The sequence below is a fragment of the Emydura macquarii genome, unplaced genomic scaffold (assembly GCF_026122565.2).
Source record: "Emydura macquarii macquarii isolate MOO-44397 ecotype Brisbane River unplaced genomic scaffold, CSIRO-AGI_Emac_v2 contig_320, whole genome shotgun sequence".
In the NCBI taxonomy this organism is placed as follows: domain Eukaryota; kingdom Metazoa; phylum Chordata; order Testudines; family Chelidae; genus Emydura; species Emydura macquarii.
In genome coordinates, this window is record NW_027130457.1 from 477,793 (window position 1) to 500,527 (window position 22,735).

General features: G+C 40.0%; 1 protein-coding gene across 16 annotated transcripts in view; it reads left to right on the top strand.

Annotated features, from left to right (window-relative positions):
- LOC137167385 (cadherin-10) overlaps positions 1 to 22,735 on the top strand; it is a 210,421-nt gene that overhangs the window by 15,760 nt on the left and 171,926 nt on the right. For 7 of the 16 annotated variants that reach the window (XM_067569540.1, XM_067569566.1, XM_067569623.1 and 4 more), the window contains one exon: positions 12,607 to 12,730. The exons of 8 other annotated variants lie outside the window; for them this stretch is intronic. In XM_067569540.1, coding sequence (XP_067425641.1) covers positions 12,716 to 12,730 — 15 coding nt within the window. In that variant the 5' untranslated portion in view covers positions 12,607 to 12,715. Of the gene's footprint in view, positions 1 to 6,985; positions 7,131 to 12,606; positions 12,731 to 22,735 lie in introns of all 16 variants that reach the window. One more of the 16 variants, XM_067569574.1, reaches the window with a different exon arrangement.

The following is a 22,735-nucleotide window of genomic DNA, read 5'->3' on the forward strand; positions in this document are numbered from 1 at the left end:
TTTTGCTCCTTCAGGGAAGGCACTGTGATATAGTGCACTCAGCATAGGGCTGTAAATTCTGATCCCTCACACTAATTTCTATATGACCTAAGGCAATTCACTTAGGCCAAAATTTCACAGGTGTATATCTAAAGGAAGGCACTTAAAAATTGGCTGAGTTTCAGAGGTGTTGGACATTTGGAGCCCTCACTGACTTCACTGGATGTCACGAATGCACAAGAAATACAACATTTGGGCCCAGTGTCCCAATTTAGATTAAAAGGAAACTCTTCTAAACTGTGCACAGAGGCTTTGGCAGAGAGAACTGGATTGCAAAGAGTTATCCTTTATCATTCATTGTGTCATGGAGCAGATTGGTTGCCATTTAGCAAACATATTCAAGTGTGGATTGGATCCTCCCTCACAGAATTCCCACCCTTCATGACTCTTTCCCCTCCCGTTGCAAACCCTGTTGGGAGTTTTCCGTGGGTCCTCTTCCTGCTGGGAGCGTGGGCGGAAGTTAGGTTGACCAGAAGATGAGTGGGAAGTCAGGGTTGGGAATGTATACGTTGTTCTTCGTCTTGTTTAGTAGAGATGGCTCAACCCTTGGAACTATTAGCTTTTCCATAAGCCTTCCTCAGGAATCCTGCAGGTGGAAGCAATCAGTGGAAGACTCTGATAGTGTGACTATAGTAGGTATATTTTGGCTGATCAGTGGCACACAGCCTCCACCCAAGTGGACCTCATTTCCTGAGGGGTGTCCTTTGATCCTTAAGAATCACCAAGGTTTTGGGGCAAACCCTAAGGCATGTTCTTCAAGAGAATGGCTTAAGGCAAGGAATTCCACCCATACCCCAAGACAGAAGGATAGGGATGAACCGAGGAGAATTTTTTTTCTCCAAAGCATTCTCTCCTGAATTTTTTCCTAATTAGAAGATGATCCAGACCCTAGATTTTTTTTAACTGTACTCTTGATCTGAGATATTAACTTAAAATAAAAAGATGCATTTTTAAAATCAATAATTCAGCTATTTTCATACATTTCTGCCATTATATTCTAATTTAAATCCCTTAAATCCTATCTGACCTCTTTTCATTCAATAGCATGCAACATTTTGCAGTCTTGGTTGCAAAATATATCTGTGGTGTGAATTGGTAATAGGGCATTCAATCAACCTAAAAGAAACTCTCACTACACAGAATTTATTATAAGGATTAAAAACCCAGTAGTCCAATTTCATCTGTAACTTCCTGCTTCATCTCAGTTTTCAACTAGACCTACTGCAACAACAAAAATTCCCAGTTTATATATTGGCATATGTAGTGGGTATGGATAACTGGGACAGCCTTCAATTTTTGTTATATTTATAAAACTGTTTTTAAGAATTCAGGGAGGAGAGGTCAGTGCTGATTATAAGAAAAACAAAAAGCAGGATGAAAAAACTCAAATCCCCCTTCTTGATTTGTGAAAAGCCATTTGAGGTGCATTTATTTGATGCTAATCATACCCCCATAGAGTCACAGTTACTGTTATTAGAAGTACTTTATGGATTGCTTTTATATGCATGATGTGTTATGTAGATGCATTACCCACAAGAAAGTATTCTATAAAATCAAGTGATGTCAGAATGCAAAAATTTACTATAAAGTAACAGTCTCATATCTAGAGGTGGGATAATCTGTTACTATTTATATTCCAGTTAAAGAATACAAGAAAGCTTAACCATTGCAAACATTCAGTTTCAAACCAGGGCACCAAGTTACTTCAAGTGAGAAATCAGCCATGTAAAGATGTAGGAATCTTCACAGATAAAAACAGACTTAGGTATCAAGAGCCTTGAATTTTTATTAGGAGTTGGAAATTTACCATTGTGTGATGTGATTGTTTTCAGTTGGAATTCAAGATAAGAAGTTACACCAATATTGGGGGGAAAAGTCTTTTGCAATTTTAAAACAGTTAAACAGATGTCTTAGCTAGAAAACCCAGTAGTAGTTTTTTCCTATAATAATAATAATAATTAATAATAAAAGAAGGTAAAATGACAAAAGGATAAATGTATGCAATGTTGTTATAGTCATGTTAGTCCCAGGATATTAGCGAGAAAAGGTGGGTAAGGTAATAGTCAGTCCGATAAAAGACTTCATCCCCCTTCTCTCGCAAAGGATAACTGTCTGGTGACCAGTTGATATGCTGATGTTCAAATTATGCACAAATGAGGAGGCCAGCTCTTTCCACATCTGATTTTTATATTTGGGGAGATGATGTATGTGCTAGGAACATTGAAATCTTCCAAAAGTATATTAAGGATAGAGTAGACCAGCCATCTGAATTAAATATAGCACTAAGATAGAAATACTAACAATAGAAACTGGGTTAGAAAGAAAAAAAAAATTAAAGGCATAGCTATGCTAGCAAACTTGATACTCCATCTATATGTGGATTGCATGGGTCTTCTTAATCTTTTCTCTGGAATATTAAAGGTGGCCCCACATTTTCAGATTGCACAGAGTTGATGGGCCTTATCTGCTGAAGTCAGAATTTTCTTATGCTGAGATGTGGTTGAAAATTTACATCTAAATCAAGAAGCACCAGAGAGAGACCCTGTAGGGCTAGATTATGTCTTGAAGGCACAGTCCTGCTTTGGGTCTGATGTAGAGACACCTGAGGATGAATGCTGTTCAGAGCTTTAAGCATGCAAGGATAGGCAGCACATCTATCATACTACACCTTTTTTGTGGGGTGCAGTTTCTGCTCAGCTGGGTGGCCAGTCATCTTCTCTGGTTCCTGGATAGGGTAGAGCTGTGGTCCTGCCTTTGGCCATGCCTCCCAACCCCCCATCAGGTCCACCTGACTTCCAGAGAAGTGAGGAGAGAAGTCACTGAGCTCTGCTAAGAACAGGGCTGCAGTTCTGCCTGGTTTTTGAGTGGACTGCGCAAGGTGGTGGAAGAGGGGAGAGAAGGCTCCTTACATACTTTTCCCCACTGCACAGATAGCTCAGATTTCAAGCTGTTAATGAGATTTTTGAGATCTCTGTTAATTGAGCCAGCTTGCTGCATTCTGATGAGCCAGTACCATTTTCTGGAGGTATCCATCTTATGCTCATGACTTCAAGCTATAATTAAAAAAAAAAAAAAAAAATTAAAAAGCCCTACATCCTTCACGATTGTGAATAAAATGTGAAACAGATGTAGTGATTTCTCCCTGGGTCTGCACAAAGCCTGAAACATAGCTCTGATAGAGTTGTTCTATACCTTATCATATAGATGGCGTGTTTAATTTGAAATCTAAGAACAACATTGCCATCAATTACCCTGCCGATCCGAGTAGGTAAAAAGGAGATTCTCCCAAAATTTTGAAGCTCTGTAGAGCTGATGGTGTGTGGTATCTTCTCTAGTGATACTTTTCCAAGGAATGCCTACTTCAGATTTCAAGTTAGTTTCTCCAGTTATATCTCTGGAATCCTGTGTGATGGCAAGACCTTCTTTTTCTGTACATGAATATTGCTGATACATGGGTGACAGGGATTTACTAGAGTATATAAATATTAGACCTACTTGGAAAAATGGTGAAAATGTCTTCTGAAACTTTTTAAATTCAAGTACCTTTCACTTCATTCCTGTAGGCCAGGATCCATAGGATTTACATTAGTGATAACTTCATTTTGGCTGGGTTGGAATAGGATATTGTTGTACTACTTTTCAAATGGTCAGAGTAGTGTGAGGGTAGCTGTTTATCTTTCTAGATCTGTTGGCCATCTATCTCTGTGAAGCCATTTAGTTTAGAACTGGATCATTGTTGGAAAATAGGGAACTCCACGTACTCAACAATTGAGCATTCCTGGGGGCCTGAGAGCTTTGTTGGCATTCTGTGTATATCTTGTTAGGATCTGGAAAAAGATATAGCTGAAAAACTTGATTTAGGGATTTATGGAACTGACATTTAGCTCAACATAAGCTTCTGCACATGTAGCTTCTTGGATTCTTGCCTGAGTGATTTGTCAAGGGCTCTTGAGCTATTCTGAATACCAGGATATTGCTATAGAAGCTTTTAATTCCATGGGTGCCTTGTAGAATATTTCACATTGTGTTCTGCACATTTGATGCAGAAGTCAAGTTTTTTTTTTTTTGCTACTGAAGGTCTAGAATCTTGAGAATGTGGTGATACACCTCAACTCTGGAGCAAAATGAGGCCGATTATATGCAACACTGGGTCCCAGCTTGGAGAAAAATGTGCCTCCTTTGTAGTAATTAATACCATGATTGACTGTGTTAGATCTGTCACTATTGATATAGATGTTCTGAAATATTGTTGCTAGCAGATTATATAGACCTTAATTACATCTGGGGGCTTGTGGAGCAAATATACTAAAATTTAAATAATTTTTATCTAGAGTGATCTGTTAAATGTTACTGTTGTTATATACACACATTCTTAAAAGGAGGTGAGGCGATAGATGCAGCTTTTTGGCCCCTCCTGGGTGCTTGCTTAAGGAGTCTTCAAAAATAACTTCACATAATTTTTAAATCCCTACCTTTCAAGTAGCAATTAACATCTTCTTTCAATTATCTACTTAGGTATAATTTTAAAAAATCACTTGTGTGAAATCATTTATTCTTCTCCGTCACTTCTAATAAAGATAAATACTCACACACACACTTAATGTATTTATGTAATTTCATTATAGTAACCCTATATATCTTGTACAATAGTCTAGGTGTTGAGACTGTCAAACACATAGCTGAATACGAATCTCCTAATGGGAAAATGTGCTAGTGAAATAACATTTCTGAAACAGTTTTGAGACTCGTGTGGGGAGATGTCTCACTGTGAAAATGGGATGTCGTACAAGTTTCCTATGGGCATTTTCTTTTGGTGGTGGTGACACTGGCACCTGAAATGCCAGTTTACCTGGATAAGATCAGTGCAAACACTAATTTTGAGCAGAGGTTGTTCGGAGTATATTGTACTTAAATGTGTGTTTAATATATGCTTTATCCATGCTGGGGCTGGTCACAATGAACATGTTCACATATGTACTCTAAGGAGTTTGTTTTCATATCAGAACATGTGATGTGACCTGAAACCCCAGGTTCCAGGTTTCCTTTGGAGTGGTAGACAAATCAGGCATGATAGGTGGTTCTGTAGATTTTCCTTTGACTTACTTCCATGCAGTCCTTGTGCAAGATGAAACATTCTGCAGCTGCCTTCTCCTATTGAAAAGCCCTCCACAAAGTCTGCTTCTGCTGTGATGCCTGCAAGAAACCTGGCAACTGACAGTGACAAGGTTGATGAGCAGTTGGTGTTACCTTTAAAACAAATAAGTATAAAAATCTGTTTTTTAATGCAATATGTTCAGGTTAGGAACATTAAGGTTGCCTGCATGACCACATGTCAGGCTCTTTGTGCATATGCATTATGATACGGCCTTTATTACATAACATCCTATATTTTCTGTAGGATCCCTGTCTCATTCAGTAGATTGTTTCACTATTAATTTTCATTCTCAAACTTCAGTGTATGGTCTCAGGCCTTAATTAATGTATGCCATCCAAACCTTCCACTGAATATAAAATTATTAATTTTCTCACCAGTGTTAGGTTGCTTTCCATCTTATCTGAGTGCTTCATGCACACTAATTCATCTTCACAAAGAGCTTTTTTTATTAGAGATTATCCCCATTTTACAGGTGGGGAAACAAAAGCACAGAGACATTAGGCCTAAAGCATCCACTAATTATGTATACCCAATTTGAGATACCAAGGACCTGATTCTTGTTCCTGATTGCTTAGCATTTTATAGCACTTTATAGATTTGTACTACAGTTATGAGCACAAAGTACTTCAGGAAGTCTGGGAAACATACAGTGAGGAGCCACTTGTGAACATTTGATCTACCAGCATCACATGGGGACTCTGTGGTAGAGGGGAGGGATAGAATCCAATTCTCCAGGCCAGCATTCCGCTGTCTTAACTAATGAGCCCTGTTTTCTCTCCTGTAATTACCTGCCTCATTCACCATGCAACTTACAACTTCTGCAACAAATGAAGAAAAGGTCCTATAGGCCTCATTCACTACACAACCCTGATTAGTTCCTAGAGTATCATCCAGCCTGTCAGCGAATGAGGCATTAGTCCTGTTGGAAAAAACAGCATGTGGTTATGAAATAAAAGACCAAATCGTAAAAGGGGTGGATTAAAGTTGCACTAGCTTTAAGAAGGCCGTTCCAACTTTTTGAGTGCTTGACTTTGGAATTATAATGTTCTTTTAATGTAGCTGTTGGGTTTTTGTTTCAAGTTTGTTTGGATATACATAAAGTCATCTGGCATGAAAAGGGATCAGACTGAGACAAAGTGGTGGTAACACTACTCAAGATTCATCCACAATCCCATAGTAATTGGATGCTTTTACTGTTATGATCAGTAATTAAATGATTAACCATATTTTCAGAACAGTTATGCTTAAATTAAAAATCCATTGAGATTAATTTGAGGCAATTAATTCCTTTTTTAGGAGCATATGTTGATCCTTTTGTGGACAGCCCAGGAATAGGCATTGTATGTGATGGATTTAAAGAGAGGTTAAGGGAAGAATAATATTTCTATCCAACTCAGTGACCTGGCGGAAGAGGTCTGCAACAGCTGGGATCCCTCTGTACCCCAGATTTGTGGATCCAGCTAATGCAGAATATGCCTAGCACTAGAATGGAATGAAATTTGGAATTTCTATCGTGCTGGAAATTCCAAAATTTCAACACTGGTGTTTGTCCCAAATTGGAATGAAAATTTTATATATTGAACCTTTTATGTAACAGAAATGCTGAAAATTCTAAAAATTTCTATTGGGAAATGTCCAAGCAAAATATGTCAATTTTTGATTGAAACAAAATACTTCAGTGTTTCTGAAATTGACGTTTAATTTCAGTCCATTGACTGAAAGGCTGCCCGTTTTTTGTTTTTGTTTTTTTTAAACATTTCAACATTAAACTGTAATTCCTTATCTTGGCAGGGAAGAGGCACATCCTTATGGGAAGATGCACAACCAGAAGTTTCCTGGTGGAGGGGGCCTAAAGGGGCAAACTCTCCAGTAAGCCAGTTGTCCTGGAACACAGCTGGGCTTGATGCACACCTTGCAGAGGCCTAGTCAGCTGTAGGTAGGTTTGCAGGGCTGCACCCAGGGAAAGAAGTGCTGGAAGCGCCAAGCACAGACCCCTAGTGCCAGGCAGGGCATAGCACCATATGTGTGCAGGGGGGAGTACCATGCAAGCTCTGCAGCCCTCCAATGTCCCTGATCCCTGTGGAAAGCCCAAGCTTCGGGGCTGCAGCCCTTCCCCACACTGCTGCCCTGACTGGGGCAGAACCTTGGGAGGCCCCAACACTTCCCACTCCCAGCCTGCCGACCAGTAGTCCTGCAGGGGCTCCCCAGCTGAGCAGGGATGCTGACATCCCAGACGGTACTCCTGAGTGGGTGGTGGGTCCTTGGCCTTGGGGCCACCCATGCTGCTATCTTGGCTATGGCCAGGAGAGGAGGCATTGGCTGCTGGGTAGGTGATCAGATAGCAAGTATGAAAAATCAGGACGGGGGTGAGGGGTAAAGCGGTAATAAGCGTCTATATAAGAGACAGTCCCAAATATCAGGACTGTCCCTATAACATTGGGACATCTGGTCACCCTACTCTGCTCAGAGCTGCCCAAAGGGCTCCTCTTCCCCCTCTCCTACCCCACTATTGTGCCCTTGCTTACAGGAGTTGTACTTCAGGAGCCTGATGCCTCTAGTCCTCCCTATAGGTCAGGCTCTCTTGCTGGACTAAATCTTCCATAAAACACCAGAGGTATGTGACTACTATGATGCACCACACAGCTTGGTCAGAGAGGAGTCCTTGAGTTGCACTGCAGGACATGTACTCCTGCAGGGAGCTACACCCATAACAGAGAATGGGGGCAGGGGCTGGAGCTACAGTGTCCGTAAAACAATAGAGAGCGATTTTATATTAAAATAAGTTGAAACAAAAGCATTTTGGGATCATTTCAGCAAACAAATATATTTCACTTTGATTTTCCTAACAGAAAATAGAAATATTTTGGCAATTTTTGAAATTGCTTCTCCCCCCCCCCCCCCCCCCCCTCCCCAAAAAAAAAAAAAAAAAAATTATTGTGAGGGAAAATTCCTGACAACTCTCCATATGAAAACCACCACGTTTGTTTCTAATTCTTGGGGTGTGCACAATACTAGATCATACTTTCGTTAGGGGCTTTCTTTCCCGCTCCGGGTGGCTGGCATTTGGCCCACACAGTTGTTTCACTGTGTTTGCCGCAGGCCCTCCACTATAATTCTAAAAGATGGAACTATTTTTTTCCCCTAACTAAAGGCTAATTTTTGCAGAAACTGATACAGCCACAAAATAACTACTGATATAATATTCAGCAGTCAGGTCCAGTGGAAAGGAGACTAGAGTTGAACTTGGGAGACTTGGGTTCTGTTCCTGGCTCTATTGTTTGGTGTCTTTGTGCAAATCATTTAATCTTTTGGCTTCATCTTCTAAGGCTGCAGAAAAATGATCTAACACAATATTTGACTCCATGGCTTTGCAATTAAAAACTGCATTTTAATGCTTATTCACAAGGGAGCAGAGTTAAGGTTCCATGTACAGCGTTATCTCTGGAATTTCATGACTTTTGAGTTTGATAGTGCAGTCTTAAGTCTCTTAGAAGTGTCAAGGTACATATTAAATTGTGTTCTCTGGATGTGACAATATTCTTCAAAAGAAATATGTATTTTAATAAGGAGGGAAAAATAAAAGCCAGATCAGCAAGATATGATTTAGATGGGTGCTCATATCTTACCTACCAAGGACACATTAACCCACAAGAGAGAATCATTGTCATTTTTTTGCAGTGTAAATCAGTCAAAATTGAGGAAAATGTATAAGGTGAACCTTGAGATGTTTGGTATTTTATTTCTCATCTTTGAGTGAAATTTAGCACCATAGATATACGTTGGAGTTGGGCAGCCTGAACTCACTCCAATTTGTAGGCTGAGAATTGTACAGTTCTGTAGATCCTCTGTAGCTGCTATTACTGCTTTTAAAGTCACAAAGTGGCTGCAACTCCTGGGCATTCCCCCACATGAGAAATGTGGGTCACGGGAGACACACAATCATGGACTCAATGGCATCCCTGGCCCATCCATAATGCCTTTCCCTGCTTTGGGTTATTCATGGCTTGGACTCTTGGACTCCAGCTCTGACCTATGCCCATGTCTCTGGAATGAAACCACCCAATTCAGCATTATGGGAAGCCTCCAACCTTAATATACTTGGGTGAACTTCATTCTCTCTGATTAGGGTACACTAAGATATTTTATAGACCGTGAAATTATAGAAACCCCATCACAGTGTATTACATGGGATAAATCTAGTATGTAAATCCAAAGTGAGACAGATTGACAATTTCCTGCAATATCCTGAATGAATTTAATTCAATAAAGCTAAACCTTGTTTAATTACGATGAATACCTTTGGTGGCACATTGCATTAAAAATGCAATTGCATTTGTGGTTTTTGTGGTATTGTAAGTACCTTCTCTGCTAGGGATGGGGGGATGCTCATGTACTTTCTCTGTGAGCTACATTTTGGAGCCATTCCTCAGGAGAGGTACGCATGTACTATTTCAAATTTTTTATATTATATTTTCCAGGGACCAGCAGACAAGGAAAGGGGGTTTTGGATAAAGAGCTTCCTTTTAAATTTGCTCATGACTTGTTCCTAATCCATCAAACAGGCAGGATCCCTGGTCCCTGGAGGTCCCCAAACTGTAGGGTAGTGTTGGAAGGATTGGGCCTAGTGAGGCCCAATAAGACTGGGTGCTTCTTCTGAACTGAAACTCTGATGAACTTCTAAGCACAAGGAATCCCCTGGGATGGAAATTGGAAGGGTGCACCTGCCAGAATCTGTACTAGGGTTGGGGTGAATTCTGGTAAGTGTATAAGCATGTGTGTAGGTTCTTTGATTGTGTTTATTATGTTTTCTATGTACTGCTTTTTACCTTACAAATAAGTTTGTATGGAAAGAACTGTATGGTAACTTATAACTATAGCAATTACACCTGTTAACCATCTCTGAAGAGAAAGCAAGTAGGTATTCTTGGGCAATGTGGGAATAAAACAGTGAAGGCAGGGAACTATGCAAGCTGGAAATACACTGGTCAGAAGGCGGGGGAGATATTGCCAGAAAGGCAATAGTTGTGGAGCTGGAATCCTGAGAGTAAGTACCTTTGCTGGACCACTGAGGGGAAATATGGTATGGTTGCCCTGAACTGTCACCCTAAATATTGTTTAAATGTGTGTAGAGGGGAGGAACACAGCATATGTTGCACATAACATTTTTTGTTTTTAGACTGGTGTGTGTGACATGATCCATGAAGTTGGTCAAAGCAAATTGGAATAACGTCTTTTAGTGGGTTTCTGGGCACACTTAACACTGTATAGAGTAGAAAAATAAAGTTGGAGCTGAATCTTGAAGCACTGTGTTATAACAGAGGAACAAAGAGGACCCAGGGAATTATAGACCAGTCATCCTAACATCGATACCTGGAAAGATAATGAAACAAATTATTAAACAATCAATTTGTAAGCACCTAGAGGACAATAGGGTGAAAGGGAATAGCTAGCATGGATTTGTCAAGAATAAATTGTGCCAAACCAACCTGATTTCCTTTTTTGACAAGGTTACCGGCTTAGTGGATGGGAGTGAAATAGATGCAATTTATCTCGATTTTTAGCAAGGCTTTTGACATAGTCCCATATAGCATTCTCATAGGCAAGCTAGGGAAATATGGTCTAGATGACATTATTCTAAGGTGGGTGTACAACTGGTTGAAAGACTGTACTCCAAGAGAAGTTATTGGTGGTTCACAGTCAAACTGGGAGGGTGTTTCTAGTGGGGGTCTTGCAGGGAACGGTCCTGGGTCCACTAGTAGTCAATATTTTCATTAATGAGTGGGATAATGGATTGGAGAGTATGCCTATAGTTTAGCAGAAGACGCCAAGATGGGGGAAGAGGAGGTGGAGGGCATTGCAAGCATTTGGAGGACAGGATTAGCATTTGAAACAACCGTTGGAAAATTGGTCTGAAATCAAAAAGATGCAATTCAATAAAGACAAATGCAAAGTACTTGACTTAGGAAGGAAGAATCAAATGTAAAAGTACACAATGGAAAGTAACTGGCTAGGTGGTAGTACTGCTGAAAAGTATCCGGGGTTATAGATAACTGACTCATATTCAATTTGCAATGTGATACAGTTGCAAAAAAGGCTAATATCTAATCTGAGGTGTATTAAGAGGAGTGTTGTATGTAAAACAAAGGAGATAATTGTCCCACTCCTGGTAAGGCCTCAGTTGGCCTATTGTATCCTGTTTTATGTGGAGCACTTCAGGAAAGATGTGGACAATTTGGAGAGTGTTCAGGGGAGAGCAGCAAAAATGATAAAACTTTTTGAAAACTTGACCTGTGATGAAAGGAGTCGTGTGGGTTTTTGAGTTTTTTTTTTTTTAAACCTGGCTATATTTACTCTTCAGAAAAGATGATGTGGGCAGGGGAAGACTGTTAAGTCTTCAAACATGTTAATGGCTGTTATAAAGAGTACCATGATCAGTTGTACTCCATGTCCATTGAAGGTAGGACAAGTAGTAATGGGCTTAATCTGCAACAAACGAGGTTTAGATTAGATATTAGGAAAAATTTACTGACTATAGGGGTAGGTAAACTCTGGAATAGGCTTCCAAGGAAGCTGTGGAATCCCCATCATTGGAGGCTTTTTTAAAAATAGGTTGGACAAACACCTGTCAGGGATGGTCTAGGTTTACTTGCTCTTGCCTCAGTGCAAGGGGCTGGGCTCATTGATTTCTTGTGGTCCCTTTCAGCCCTACATTTCTATGATGTACTATACAGTTACTCTGAAAGAAAAGGCTTCAGATGAGTAAGAAACATGACTGTCATGAAGTAGAATTGGGTTATACACACAGGGTCAACATATGCAATCCTTACTCCTGTTGGTAGTCCCATTGCGGTCAATGGGGAATACTTGAACAATGAAATGGATATGGACTGCATAATTCAGATGTCAAAGCCAGAAGGGACCATTGTGATTGTCCAGTCTGACCTCCTGCATAGCACAGGCCAGAGAAATTCCCCCAAAATAAATATCTTTTAGAAAAAAAAATCCTATCTTGATTTTAAAATTATCCATGATGGAGAATCCTCTATGACCCTTAGTAAATTGTTCCAATGGCTAATTACCGTCATGTTTCAAAATGTATGCTGTATTTCCAGTCTGAAATTTGTCTAGCTTCAGCTGGATCATGTTATACACCTTTCTCTGCTAGACTGAAGAGGCTGCTATTAAATATTTGTTCCCAAATGTAGGTACTTATAAACTGTATCAAGTGATTCCTTAATCACCCTTTTTGCTTTTTTAAAAAAAAATGGATTGAGCTCTTTGAATCTCACTGTAAGGCATGTTTTTAATCATTTAGTCATTCTCGTGTTGCAAGATATGTACAGTGGAAAATAATCAGTGTGAAGTGGTGGATAAATAAGGAAAGCAACAAAGTCTCTACCTTTAACTTCAAGGGCTGACGTTGTGTGAGAAGACAACAGAAGGCTGAAAATTGAGCTGTTTGTCTGCTGAGATGGAAGTACTGACAGACAATGAGACATTTTAATAAGAAGGAGTAGAAACATGACGAGGGAACAGGTGAGCCAAGAGCAGAGAACGGTCCAAAGTGTCAAAAGTTATGGATTTGTTGAAAGTATGAGGAGTAATGGAATTTCTGACAATGGTAGCAGTGAATGCAGCAAGATTTGAGAGACTGGATGAAATGATAGAAAAAGGACCAAAGAAGGTGGCTGCCATAAAAGATTGGATGAGATGAGCAAGATCTGGGGGAATAAAAACAAGGGGGAAATGAAGCAGAATTTTAGAATAGGAGAGGAAAATTTAGTGGGAACAGACATTTGAGGTGGAATTATTATTGGGGAAAATGGCTTTTATATTGACAAAAGTGAATTCCTTTTATTTGGCAGCAGCAGGACAGCTAAAACCAGTGCTGAGGAGGGTTAATAGTCTTGTAAAGCATGCCAGCTCTTTAGAAAAGCAGAAGTGGAAACTGGACTTTGCAAATCCATCAAACTAAAATGTCATTGGTATACCTGAGAATTATTAGACACTGACATCCACTGCTTCCCATAATTTGTAGATAATTCCAGCTCTTAACATTTTATCCACTTAGATTTAAAGGAGAAAAAAGTTAGAGGATCAGAGGTTCAATTGGGCAATAGGATTTATATTACCAATGTCAGTGTGGCATTTGATTAAGCAAATCTTTCCAGGCGTTTTGTTTCAAATGCTGTATTCTCATTGCTAGAGTTTATTTCCTGTCTCTCTAGTTTTATTACAATTGTACATTCAACTTGCATTTTAATTGTCAGTAGTTTTTCAGAGTCCTCATTCTGTTCTGGATTGTTAAAACTGAAGAGGCTCATGTCTGTCTTAGACTTTTTATTTTCACAAGTGTGCCACTTTATGGTTGGAGGCTTGGTTTTTTGCATGTATGTGTATGTGTGTCTGTTTTTCCACTCATGATAACACCCTGTGGAATGCAATATCTCACTTACAAGGCACCACAGGGAAAAGGGTTATTGAATAACATTCTAGCTTAGGTTTGTTGACCTTACCTCCATTACAAAACCCTTTTTTTAAAACTCGGTTTTACTCTGACAGTCCTCGTATGGAACTGGGTGCAGCTATAATGAAATTACCTGACTGTATCAGAACACACACTAAGACTATCAATTGATTTTTAGCTTCAAGATTAACCAAGAGTTACTTTTTTCCTTTAAAAACTGAGACATTTTTGCATGAGTAAACACGTTAATGCCAGTGTGACGGCCGAAATCCACCTTAAGTAGCTCAATGCTGCCTGCCTAAACTTCCCCTCTAGTATCAAATGGAGAAATATTTCTCAATTTTCATTTTAAAAATAAAACTCTGCAATGTGAACTTTCAATATAGTTTCAACAAGTGGCTGTGTTTCAGTGATGGGTGAGCTTTGCATGTACAAATTTATATAATGTTTAGGTTTCGGCTTTCTGACTCAGACATTTTCTAATTGAATTGGAAATCTCATGAGAGGAGTCAATGTTAATGAGATGTTTAGACCATTTTTGAAGCTTCTGAAGAAGAGAGAAATCCATGGATACTTCTTGAAACAAGCTAAACTATGAAATGAGACTTTCAAAGCAGACTAGGGGATTTAGTCACACACCCCACATTAAAATTAATGGTGGATGTTACTAAATCTTAGTCAGCTGTGAAAATGTCAAACTGAGCCTTTTCAGGCTGATAATTGACAATAGTAACATATCTGCTTGGATATGAATAAAAATGTAGAACAATTATGTCTATCCATGGAGAAGTGCAATCTGGAATATATTATGAGCCCTGGAAAGTTATAACTCATTACATTTTTTTTTTATTCTTCCCTAAAAAACAAGATCTGTTGGTGGTGGTTGTTGAACCATTCTTGGTTTCAAAATTATAGCTCGCATGAAAACATGCTACTGGTTAAGTTAATTCTGTGCCTGCGTAAAGAATAACAAAACTGGCAGAGAGATTAAAATTTAAAATGTAAAAATACATAATGATATTCAGTGGGAAAATATTTTTATTTTGACAGTGTATATTTCACAGTATTCAAGCCCCTTGAAATACAGTTCATACCTTACACTGAGAGAAATCTGCTATTGTGTATGATTTCTCCTTGACCTCCACAGAAATCACAGTATCCAATACCACAGAATGTAATATATACAATTATTAAATACAACAAAAACAGCAAGAAGAACATAAACCCAACATTAAACCACAGCTTTAATATGCTGATAAACAGACAAAACTCAGAAATCTCTTAGTTGAAGGGGATTAGAGACACCTTAATTCTGACCCTGCATGCATTGTGGTTGGTGCATTCTGGCCTTAAAATATAGGATCATGTATTATTGTGTATAGTGTTTATTATTTCATGACTGCATTATGCTACTGGTGGATGGTGTTGGAAAGCTGTACGTTTTCATGAATTATTTTTTAAATCTATAATGGTCACTGAATTATAGTAAAATAACAATAATTGTCTGGTATATGAGATTGCTGCGTTTCATTTGCTCATTTACAGTGTAAGTCTCAAAATGGTCACTGAGTGTTAAACACCAGGTCATTTTAATCTGTTCCAAACTGTCGTACACAAAACAGTGGTACAAACACCAGCGGCTGCTGGTGCCCTATCTACACTAATGTTTTCGGCATTGCAACTGCTGGAGTACCTGCACCAGTGTTAGCAACGGTGGAAGTTTTTTTTAGAATGAAAAAGCCTAATGTGGAGGGGGGAGGAGAGGCCATCTTTTGAAACTCTAATTGGGTGTAGCAGCAAGAGACAATTGGTTTGTAACAATATTTTATTCCATTAACTGCTGCTACTAATGTTTTGTATATATTGTCAGTGAAACTGCATGTCAACAAATGATATTCTGCTGCTATTACAGAATGCTCTGATCTAGAAATGCACTTAAGTATGTGAGCAGTCCCACTGAAGTTAGTAGAATTACTCGTATGCTTAAATTAATCATACACTAAAGGACTTTGAGCCTGCATGCAAAAAGAAGTCTGTGTAAAATAGTTGAGATGAAGCTGACACATACACACAAACTCTTTTTGGGGTTTTTTTGGGTCAGATCAGGAGATGTTAATCTCGGGCAATGGCCTATAGTGGATTTATTTCTGAGTGAACATGTTTTTTATCTGATGGATGGCATTGTATGATGAATTATTACTAATTTATTATATTGTTTCACATAGAAAACAATTACTGAGTTAAATTCTGCACTAGTTAACTCCCACTGACTTCAGTCTGAGTTACGCATGTATAAATGACAAAAGAGTTTGGCCTATAGTATTTTAAAAGTACTGCATACTGAGCTTTCAAGAATAAATTTTCTTAATTTTATTTAGAGGCCAGTAGTTCAGCAATCTGTCTCCTAATCCATTCCATATAACTAAGTGATGATAATGTTAATATGTGAGTTGATGCTCCACAATGGCCTAAGCTACTCACACATAAATGCAAGGGCTAAACTGAGACCTTTATATTTGAAGCTATTACAGACCATTATTGAAGCAGAAACTCATGTTCTGTTAATGTTATCACTCTATTAAATATGAAAATGAACTGTGACTTTCTCAGACTGCTTTAAAAGCCTTATGTTAGAAATCTTTTCCGTTGTGGAGAAAACTCAAAGTGACACCTATATCTGGGTACATGCTGGAAACACTACAAATGCACAGAATAAAAGATTAATAGATTTTAAGGTCAGAAGGGACCATTAGGATCAACTAATCTGATCACTCAGGCTATATAATTTTACCTAGTGGAATTTTACCTGTGCGTTTAAGCTCTAGTTTAACCTTAGGTTACTGGGCTATCTTTCAGAAAGACATCTTGTCTTGATGTAAAAACTCCAAGTGATGGAGATTTTACAATGTTCTTTGGTGACCTGTGGCAGTGGGTAATTTAGCTTCCCTGTTAAATATTTTCATTTTATTCCCAGTTAAAGATTTGCTTTCTTCAGCTATAGACATTGGATCGTGTTATGCACTTGTTTTGCTAAGTTACAGCCCTCTAATACCAGGTATTATGTTATTTTGAATATTTGCTTTTAGGCAATGATCAATATGTAACAATTAGTTTACAAAAACTCAGTGATAAGAATAAAGCAATCTTGTGGTAACACGGTGCATTAAAATTGCAACAATTTTAAGTTATATACCAACTGATGCAAAATATCAGGTAATAATTAAGGTCACCAATGACATTTTAGATTTTTTACAGTCCTTTATTTTTAAGGACCCCAGACTGGCTGGTCTAATACCATCCTTATTAGATTCAGAGAAATAAATAAATGGTGACCAGACAGTAAAACATTGGTTATTTTTGCGATGTTTCAGCATTTTACACTTCTTTCTAACAAGATTACTTGCTTTGTTGGGGAAAACAACTGACTTTAGGTGCTAATGGATTTGCCAAGCTAGCTGTAATAAAATGGTGAACAACTGTCAGAAGAAACCAAATTAAATATTCTACTTTTTCAGTGGGGTATTCTTAACTTGTTGTAGTGCAGTGCGTAGACATGATGGCCTATTACTTTTTGTATTAGCATTAACGTCTCCTTAATTTTTTTTTTTTTTTGGCTGAGAAGGGAGTCAAGGGAGACAGTCACACCAATTTGTAATTACCCCTTCTCAAAATGCAAAGTACAAAACTACACATTGCCAAAAGGCTTTGGAAAGACACATTGTGGAGAATTAAGTAAGGAGTGTGAAGATGATTGGTAGAAATGGATGCTTTGGAAGTAGTTCTGCAAACTACCCCCTGTAACAGGGTTAGACAGGATTGCTACCAGAGAGTGCTGAGCCTGGGGTTGATATATTGGCCTTCTAGCAAGTTCCTTTTCCCCTGGTAGCTGAGCAGTGGTTGCTCCAGGTTAATTAACACACCTGGAGCCAATCAAGGCCCCACTTAGGACTTGTTAAAAGCCTCCCCTCCAGAGGAAGGGTGTAGCTGGAGTTGTGAGAGTGAGGTGAACTAACAGAGGGTGTGAGCAGGCAAGACACTGTCAAGAGCCAGGAGGGTTTAGGAGAAGGAGCAGAATGCTGGCAGAAGAGAAGCCTGTAGGTACAAAGACTGAGGGAAGGAAAAACCCTGCTCAAAAAGGGCAAAGGACCTTTCCCAGGTCTGGAGGCATAAGGGAAGAGAATCTGCCAGAAGGGAAAGATTGAACTAGACATTTGGTTTGGGCACCACCACGCCCAGTGGGGCTGTCAGGGTCAAGAGCCTTGCCTGGAAAGGAGGTCAGGAAGGACCCCTGTCTGAGCAGGGTAAGGACATTAAGTCAAGGGGCACGGGGAAGTAACCCAGGGAAGCTAACAGCTTTCCTAAAGCCACAGCGTGAGACTGCTACTTGTAGGGTCCCTGGGTTGGGGCCCAGAGTCGAGGGTGGGACCAGGCCTCCCCCCACCTTCTACCAGCCATTCACTGGGGGGGGCAAGAGCCCCAGCAAAGAGGCAAAGGCCTGTGAGAACCAGAGACAGGACCAGGAGCCAGCATAGAACCGCCATCTTAGAGAGGCTGTATTATCCTCCCGCACCACTAGAAGGTGGAAGAACACTAAAAGGTGAAGGAGAGCCCAGACCTACCACTAGAAGGAAGCGCTGGGCCCGCTGAGGTAGAGGAAGAGCTTTGCCACATCCCATTTCCCCCCACCAGTTCCTATTGGTGGTGGTGGTTGTGTGATAGGGTAATACAATTAAGCTCAGTTATGTTTCATGGTTTTTCATCTTTTGGTTTTCAGGTTTACTAGTGTAATAGTGAGAGCTGCAGCAGCTGCTTTAGTTAAGGTTGCTTATTTCCACCCAGAAGCCTTAATTTAGCCACTGGATGTATGTGTACACTGCAATGTAAACCCGGGCTCAGACTCCGGATTGAGCTGAAACCTCTCTTCAGTCTACGCAAATATCTCTTGGGGTTGGACATAGGGTCCTAGGACCTTGCAGGAGTAAGAGGGTTCAAGCCCAAATCAAGCTGAAACTCAAGGTGGGAGCTCTGTTGCTTTGCATTGTAGACACAGCTCACCCCAGACTTGGGTCCTGGGAACTGGCCAAAAGTTCCCGACAGTCCCATGGACAACTTACTTTGTCCTCTCTTTCCTAAGAATCATCAATTGACTCCAGAGAAAAGGAAACAATCATTCTTAGTGCACTGCAGTGCAGCAGCTCAATGAGTCGATACTTAACACTTCAATTTACTTCTGACTGTTGTGCTGCAAACACACCATCAGACATCCTTCTGTGTTTCCACTGAAGACTGGACAGAAGAAGTCTTCTGCAAAGTACGCTTCTTCATGGTCACTGGAGCACAGCCAGGTTTTGGTAAATCTGTGGCACTAGGCCAACAAAGAAGTGTACTTTAGTAAGAGTACCAGGAATGATAATGTATACCAGCAAAGAAATTGTTAGTATTGCAAATTTACCTGACCCGTGCAGGAAGCAGATTAAGCATCAGAAGGCTGAGTACAGGAAAACCATGGACTAGAATAGCACTTGGGGCAACTTGCTGACATCATGATCATTTTATGAGTGGTTTGACCAGGTGCTGGGCACTGCGCCGAGCCCAGAGTCCACAGTGGTGCATGATGATTTAGTCAGTTGGAATGGTCCCCTACTGGCCCTAGAATCCAACACCGAACTGATGGGAGCCCACAGCAGGCACTAAGTGAGGCCAGCAAAGTGACTCTGTTGCTGAAACCAATTCCAGAGGAGACTTAGCCTCAGGAGCCGCAGCAACAGCACATCATAGGGATATTTTTGGAAGACCTTTTTTCTGCCCCACCTGAGAAACTGACTTCCACAAGGCCTGCAGCAGATACAGAAGGGACAGAAGCCACACCAGAGCCTGATAAGTTTCTGGATCCATTTTAATGTTTGTTGATATTAAATGGGAAAGATTTCCTTTCTATAAACCAATGCAAAAATTCTAAGAAACCCGGATAGCAATGTGTTTCCACCAATGGTGGATTGTATGCCAGTATCTTGGCTCTTACCCCTCCCCTCCCAATGTTATTCGAAATAGTTATGGGGAAATACAAACAGTAAAAATGCCTTGAAAGGGAATTTTTACTGGAGAGATGCAGATTTTTGCTATGGCATTCCTGTTTCTTGGGGGGAAAAACAACAAAACCTTAAATTGGCATGCTTGTAAGTACGCTGCTCTGTAACCACTCAATGGTGTAATGAACTCCTGGAAATAGTGAACTGTTTGGTTTGAGGAGGAGGATATCTGTTCCATTTACAAATCTAGGCCATTTTAGTTATATGTAGTCATGAAACATAAATGACAAAATGATTTGTCCCAAATTTGACTGGGGTTTGAAATTTTATCCAGAAATGTGCTGTGGTGGAGAGGGAGAATAGCTGTGGTGTTCTGTGTTCCCAGGCAGCCATAACAGGGTAATTGTGAAAGATAACACAGCATCTTGTTGATTCCCTCTTGAATTCTTCTGACACAATCCTATGGGCTCAAAGCTGCAAACATTTCCTGAACCAGGAACTCCTGAAAGGTAGTCATGTTTCAGGGAAGGAGTTATTTTCAAGGGCCCTCTTGGTGGCTGACCAGACTGCTCCACTCATAGATGTGCTATTCAGTCCTATACATTTGAATGCTTTGGCTGTACACACTACTGGCTTCCCATCAGCAGCATGAAATAACATTTCCCTTTGCCAACCGGGCATCACAAGAATTACGTCCTCCAAAATGTAGAAGTCCTGAAATGAAAGAAAAAGCTTTTGCAACAGCCTCTAACTGCCTCCCCCTAAACCCAAGTAGTAGTTCTACAATTTTTAAGGGGGAGCAGCTTTGAATTTTTAACTGCCATTCTCTGCACCACCACTTTTGCTGTGAATAACCAGGCTGTGTCCAGGGAGCGCCTTTGATCTGAAGCATCCCTCTCACAATATATTGAAGTTCAGTTTGGAAAAGTAATATTTTATGTCCCTTAAAATTCTGAAAGGATCTTTTTTCTGTGTTCTTGCATTGAGCTATTTGAGACAATAACCCTCTTCCTTTTTTTTTCCCCTGTAAGTTTCTGTTGTAACTGGTGTTTTGATGTGATAATGGCAGCTGTCCTGCCTGGCAATGGATCAATGTACTTTTTAAATGCATGCTTGTAAGTAAATCTTCTTATTTTATCAAGAAATTTACTGCTATCCTCCAACTACATTACTGCTCAACATCCTGACCAAAATCAGACAAGGCAAAGCTACTGGTTCCCCTATCTAGTTTGCCTTTCATCTCATCCATCATTTAATCAACCACTGATAGCCAACCTTCTGATCCAAGGAAGGTTCTTCATCCCAAACTCACTGCACTGCAGTTGGCTCTCAGGAATAAAAATGGACCGCTCAGACGAAGTGCAGGAAATATTACTGAACAGCAGAAAGTCATCTACTAGAATAACTTATCTATAGAAGTGGAAGACATTGCACGACAGGTGAACACAGCAGGGCCTCTTCCCCTCTCAACTCTCCTCTGTCATGTATCTCGGACTATCTTTTTGCCTTAAAGAACTTGGACCAGTGTTCCATGAAAGTTGACTTAGCTGCTATTTGGGCCCCCCCCACCGATGGACAGATTTGCAGTATTTTCCCACATCCTACTCTTGATTTATTAAGGGCTTTCCCAGATATCTGAGAACACACCCCTCTGTGAGACCTGAACCTTGTCTTCTCAATAAACCTCTCTTTGAGCCATTAACCATATGTTCCCTACTACCTTTGTCTGTGAAACTTGCCTTTTTAGTGGCAGTCACTTCCAACTGAAGCCTTAATGGCTGAATCTCTCCTACCTGCCCCTCATACTGTCTTCTACACGGAAAAAGTATCTCTCAAACCACATCTTTGAGATATATATATCTTTTTAAAACTAAAGCAGGATAATCTATTTTTTTGTCAAAGTATAGTCAAGGCCCAGACTCTAGAGAGATGTTTTTCATACTGCAATAATAATTATAATAAATAAATAAAAAGACTTTGTGATCCATTCAAAAGCATCTGGTGGTCTGGATTTCTCCTGTGGGTCTGCCCATTGACTACTCCTGAACTGAAGTAACCTCAGATTTGCATATCAATCAGGACACTCAAAGGTATGGGTTTTTGTTTTTAAACTCTAAACCTCATCACTCCAGGGAGGATGCCTCACTTCATTCGTTAGACATTAGAGCTTTGGCTTTCTATCTAGAAAGAACCAAATCTATTAGGGTTTCTTCCAGATGGTACATTTGTTTCTTTTGCAAAAAGAGTTGAAGGGGCCCCTATCTCAATCCAAGGATTCTCCAAAGGAGTCTCTGGCTACATTCTATCTTATGAGGTTGCTAATTCCAAGTCCCCTTGCAGCCAATTCTACCAGATCACAACCTACACCCAGAGTGCTATTGAAGAATGTTCTAATTGCATAAATCGGTACAGCTGCCGCGTGGGCTTTGGTTTACACCTTTTGCGGGCACTATGTTCTGGTTCATGCCTCCAAAGCAGATGTTGCTTTTAAAACTGTTGTTTTTCATCAGTCTTCGACTGAGCTCCAAAGTACTTACCTCCTGTAGGAAGTAGTGCTTGTGAATCACCTGAAGTGGAGTACCCATAGGGATGTTACCTGAAGGAGCAGTTACTTATCTTGTACATTAACTGGAGCTCTTCATGATATCTGTTGCTATAGGTGCTCCAGTACTCACCCTCCTTCTCCTCTGTTTCAGAATCTTGTCTTGCCAGACTTTAGAGAAGGAACTAAGGACTGTTAATTCAAAACTGCCTTATATATGTTCAGTTTGGGACATGAGGATAGCTAGGGTGCATGTGCAGAGTGAATGGGCACTGCCACCAAAAGTATCCAATTAAAAGCACCTGCATGCATGCATGCCTGAAGTTGAGCGAGCATCCTTAGGGAAAAATATCTCAAAGAACTCCAGTTAGTGTACAAGGTAACCTTCCCTTCCATTCACTTCATCCTTTTCTGATACTCTAAGATCACAAGTCTCAAAAAATGACTTTCTGTGATTTGATAGAAGCATTTTACAAATCAAAAATAAATATGTCTCACGGCAT